Below are 2,935 nucleotides of genomic sequence, written 5' to 3' on the forward strand. Positions count from 1 at the left end.
GGGGGTATTTGAGGGCTGCCCCCCCATCTCTACTCCCCTCCACCGTTTCCCATTCTGTGATCCTGGAACGGACATTTCACAGAATGTATGATACTGTTCTTCTCCCCAGGACAAGGAGCAAGTCTGCTGGGTGGGGCGGGGGGGGGATCCTTTGAGGACATGGAGATGGTGTCATCTGCTTCAGCTGTCTCCTTGGTCTGTGCCCGACCGTTACTCATGTCGATGCCATGAGGTATGATGGCTAAGTGCTACTGACACCCTGCTGAGAGGTGGCAGCGTCCCAGCCCTACAGCAGGAGTGCCCAAGGACAGTAGAATCCAAAAGCCCCACATCATTCCTCCAGGATCCCTCAGGACAAGGGACTTCTTGAAGTACCACAGGGGCATACTGTGTATTTAGATAGGACCTTGTTTATACATCTTTAAGTGTTTTTCCTTTGTATGAACACTTTATAGTTTGTACTAATTCCTTTATCCCGTGTCTAAAGTGCATATGACTTTTGTTCTCACCCTCCCTTCATATTTATCAATCCAGTCTTGTTTCCCATCACCCCTACACATTGAACTCTTGCAGTTATTATCTCTAACCTCCTTTCTCCACCCCTACCCACATCATTAGCACTCCCAAGTCCCCTGAAAAGGCAGTGAAGAAATGTGGCCATTCATAAAATGAACAGTTCCTTTTGGGTTTGAACTCTGTTTTTGAGCTTGATCTAGCTTCCCCTGACCACAGCCCTCTGGGAAATGAAATGAGGTATTTCAAAAATTCCCCTCTTGGGTTCAGAGCTTAGAATCAGAGTTTGTTGAGTGTGGCCCCCCAGTTTCTCTGTTGCCGTCATTCCCCTCTCTCCCATATCCACTGCTTTGCTTCTCAGGTCTCAGGAGTTGAGAGGGATGGGGAAAATTAAGCATCATAAAGTTGTGGCTGGAGAAATCCCAGCATTTCTTCCCTTTAGCCATCTCTACTACTGCCAGACTGGTCAGTAAGAATGAACCTGCTCCAGGGAATGAATTCAGTCAACTGGCCTGAATGGTAACTTACTCTGGGCCATTTCTGGAGGCCATGGAAAGGGGGATAGAGGAGAAGAAAGTGGATGATGGTTGGGCAATGGGGAGATGGTGGTGGAGGGCTTGAGCTTAGGACAGCAGGCTGTGGTAGGGAGGGAATTGGCCATTCAACTCAGTCAGATAGCACTCCAGGGGGTTCAGTTTCTGTACTGAAGAGTTCCTTGTAGAGGGGAGGGAAGGCAGCTTGAACAACAACAGGATGGAGGTGCTGGAAGGATTGCAATTTCTCCATGTGCTGGCTACATAAGCTTCGAAGCTTTCCCTTGGGTGGCAGCTGGAGAGAGATGGGACACAAAGGAGAGATAAGAAAATCAGGAACAGATCTCCAATCCTGGCTATCCCTTCCTTCCCAGAAGCAAGGGATTTAGCTGGCTTCTTTATTGGAGGGGCCAAGATCTCTGAACTTCATTTCCTGTCTCCCTTCCCTCCCAGAAGTAGAACAGAGAGGGCACAGAACAATCAATGTGATAGAGAAGAGACTATGTTTGAGGGAACAATGATGAGGCAGTGGTACAACAAGGAAAATAGGAATTAGGGAGTATGGTAATTTCGGTGAACTGAGTCAAGTAAGAGTCTTTGAACCAAGCTAGTTCATCAGGAGGCCAAATGGCTCAAATCATGAGTTAAATTATCAGGAAAGGTTTAAGAAATAGTAAAAGATTAAAGCCTGGGGCTAAATGTAAAAGTGTTCTTTCTTGGATGGATTTCAAGAAGGAGTTGGAATCCCCCTATAACCCGGCTTGTATAAATTACTCTTAAGGCCTAGGGCTGACAAGTCTGAAGATAGAATTAAAGAAATTCAGGGCAGGAAGGCACCCCTTGTTTTAACTACTTCCAGCCCTAATTTCCTCATTTGTAAAACAGGAGGATAATATCTGTAAAATGGCCCTAAAAGGATTGTGAAGATCAAATAAGGTAACTGACTATTTAAATAGTGCTTCTGAGGTTTGTAAAACACAATTCAAATAAATTATCTAGACCTAGTAAATTAAGTACTATAAATATTTTCAGGAAATTGATGCTCGGAGAAGAGTTATACAACCTACTCATACTTAACATCCTAAATCAATCTCAGAAGCAGTATTCCAAACTACATCTTGCCTGATTCCAGGGTCAGTTCTCCATTGGACCACACTGCCTCAATGGGATTAGTTCACATTTTTATAAAGGACTTTTAAGGGTTATAAATAGCTTCGAAATTACACATTATATGTAAAAGTAATTTTTGTGAACCTTAAAAGTAACACAAATAGTTTTTATTACTTTGCTGATACTAAGACACGGGATTTGTCAAAAGCTGTATTGCCAGTAAGTGGAGACCCAGGGACTCGAATTCAGATTCTAAATTTAGTCATCTTCTTGATCTGAGTGCAGTCTTTTGGTTAAGGGCATGATGGGTCAGCTTTGAAGTGGCAGTAGCCCCATTGCAGGGACTTTGGGCAATCACAGCTACCAATTGGGCAATCTCAGACAAGAAAGATGAAAATGGGAAAAATCTGTGGTTAAGTCTCAGATAGGATATGTATGGAAAAAGTCCTTTTATTCTAGTGATCAGGAATGGGACTGGAGCAGCTATTAGATTTTCATGGAAAAAGATACAAGGTCTTTTTGTAGAGTCAGAATGGTGGAATTGGGGCAGCAGCTAAAATTCCATCATATCAAATGCAACCATTCTCCTATTCTCCAATCACCAAACTTTTTAAGAAAGAAAGACAGAGAGAGAAAGAAGAGATAGAGAAGAAAGAGAAAAGAGAGAGAAAAGAGAGAAAAGAAAGAGAGAGAAAAGAGAGAAAAGAAAGAGAGAGAAAAGAGAGAGAAAAGAGAGAAAAGAAAAAGAGAGAGAAAAGAGAGAAAAGAAAAAGAGAGAG

At 42.9% G+C, this 2,935-nt stretch overlaps 1 protein-coding gene across 3 annotated transcripts in view; it reads right to left on the reverse strand.

The window, feature by feature from the left end:
- Positions 1-392: 392 nt before the first annotated feature.
- Positions 393-2,935, reverse strand: part of RORC (RAR related orphan receptor C) — a 30,726-nt gene continuing 28,183 nt past the window's right edge. For all 3 annotated transcript variants that reach the window (XM_074263463.1, XM_074263464.1, XM_074263465.1), the window contains one exon: positions 393-1,341. In XM_074263463.1, coding sequence (XP_074119564.1) covers positions 1,180-1,341 — 162 coding nt within the window. In that variant the 3' untranslated portion in view covers positions 393-1,179. The remainder of the gene's footprint in view (positions 1,342-2,935) is intronic.

The sequence above is a fragment of the Sminthopsis crassicaudata genome, chromosome 4 (assembly GCF_048593235.1).
Source record: "Sminthopsis crassicaudata isolate SCR6 chromosome 4, ASM4859323v1, whole genome shotgun sequence".
NCBI classification, from domain to species: domain Eukaryota; kingdom Metazoa; phylum Chordata; class Mammalia; order Dasyuromorphia; family Dasyuridae; genus Sminthopsis; species Sminthopsis crassicaudata.